The sequence below is a fragment of the Eimeria mitis genome, genomic scaffold (genome assembly GCF_000499745.2).
Source record: "Eimeria mitis Houghton genomic scaffold, Emh_scaff214, whole genome shotgun sequence".
Lineage (NCBI taxonomy): Eukaryota > Apicomplexa > Conoidasida > Eucoccidiorida > Eimeriidae > Eimeria > Eimeria mitis.
In genome coordinates, this window is record NW_013570463.1 from 5,074 (window position 1) to 6,003 (window position 930).

A 930-nucleotide genomic window follows, 5' to 3' on the forward strand; every position below is an offset into this window, starting at 1 on the left:
TGGTGGTGGTGGTGGTGATGCTGCTGCTGCTGCTAGTGCTGCTGCTGATTATTATTATTATGCTGCTGCTTCTGTTGCTGCTGCTGCTGCATGTGTTGTTGCTGCTGCTGCTGTTGGTGCGGTTGTTGGTGCGGCTGCTTCTGTTGCTGCTGCTGCCGGTCGTAGTATTGCTGCTGCTGCTGTTGCTGTTGCTGCTGCTCCTCACTCCGCTACCTCTACTGCAGCAGAAGCAGCAGCAACAGCTGCTGCTGCTGCTGCTATTTGCATCATCCCCAGCCAGCACCTCCAACAGCAACAGCAGCAGCAACAGCAGCAGCAGCAGCAGCAGCAGCAGCATTTGTGTTTGTGTGCAGGTGTCAGTGCTTGACGTGCTGCTGCTGGGGGGGGGGCAGCGGGTCGCCTACTCAACAGCAGCAGGAAGAGTGGGGGTTGCATGCGCATGCACGGGGCAGCAGCTTGCTGCGCTTGAGCCGCAGCAGCAGCAGCAGCAGCAGCAGCAGCAGCAGCAGAGGCCAGCAGCAGCACTGTCTCTTGCTTATATGGGAAATGAGACGCAGCAGCAACTGCAGCAGCAGCAGCAGCAAGACGAAGCTCTTGCTGTTGGATATGGAGACGGCATGGTCTGCTACTGCTTCTGCTGCTGCTGCTGCTGCTGCTGCTATTTCTGCTGTAGTTTTTGCTGCAGCAGTTGTTGCTGCTGCTGTCTATGCCGCTACTGCTGCTGTGCTGCAGTTGCTATTGTTGCTGCACTTGCTGCATTCGCTGCATTTGCTGCTGCTGCTGTTGCTGCTGTTGCTGCTGCTGCTGCTGCTGCTGTTCAGGTGCGGCTCTGGTCGTTGCAGCAGCAGCAGATCCTCTGCTCGTGCAGCACTGCTTCTGGTGCAGTGCATGCGCTTTGTTTCAACAGCAGCAGCAGCAGCAGCAGCAGCA

At 57.5% G+C, this 930-nt stretch overlaps 1 protein-coding gene across 1 annotated transcript in view; it reads left to right on the forward strand.

The window, feature by feature from the left end:
• The window catches only part of EMH_0003710 (uncharacterized protein), a gene marked incomplete at both ends in the record, with an annotated part of 1,999 nt that overhangs the window by 698 nt on the left and 371 nt on the right, over window positions 1–930 (forward strand). Inside the window, 3 exons of the mRNA XM_013496495.1 lie at window positions 1–128; window positions 277–620; window positions 822–928. Of these exons, the coding sequence (XP_013351949.1) occupies window positions 1–128; window positions 277–620; window positions 822–928 (579 nt within the window). The remainder of the gene's footprint in view (window positions 129–276; window positions 621–821; window positions 929–930) is intronic.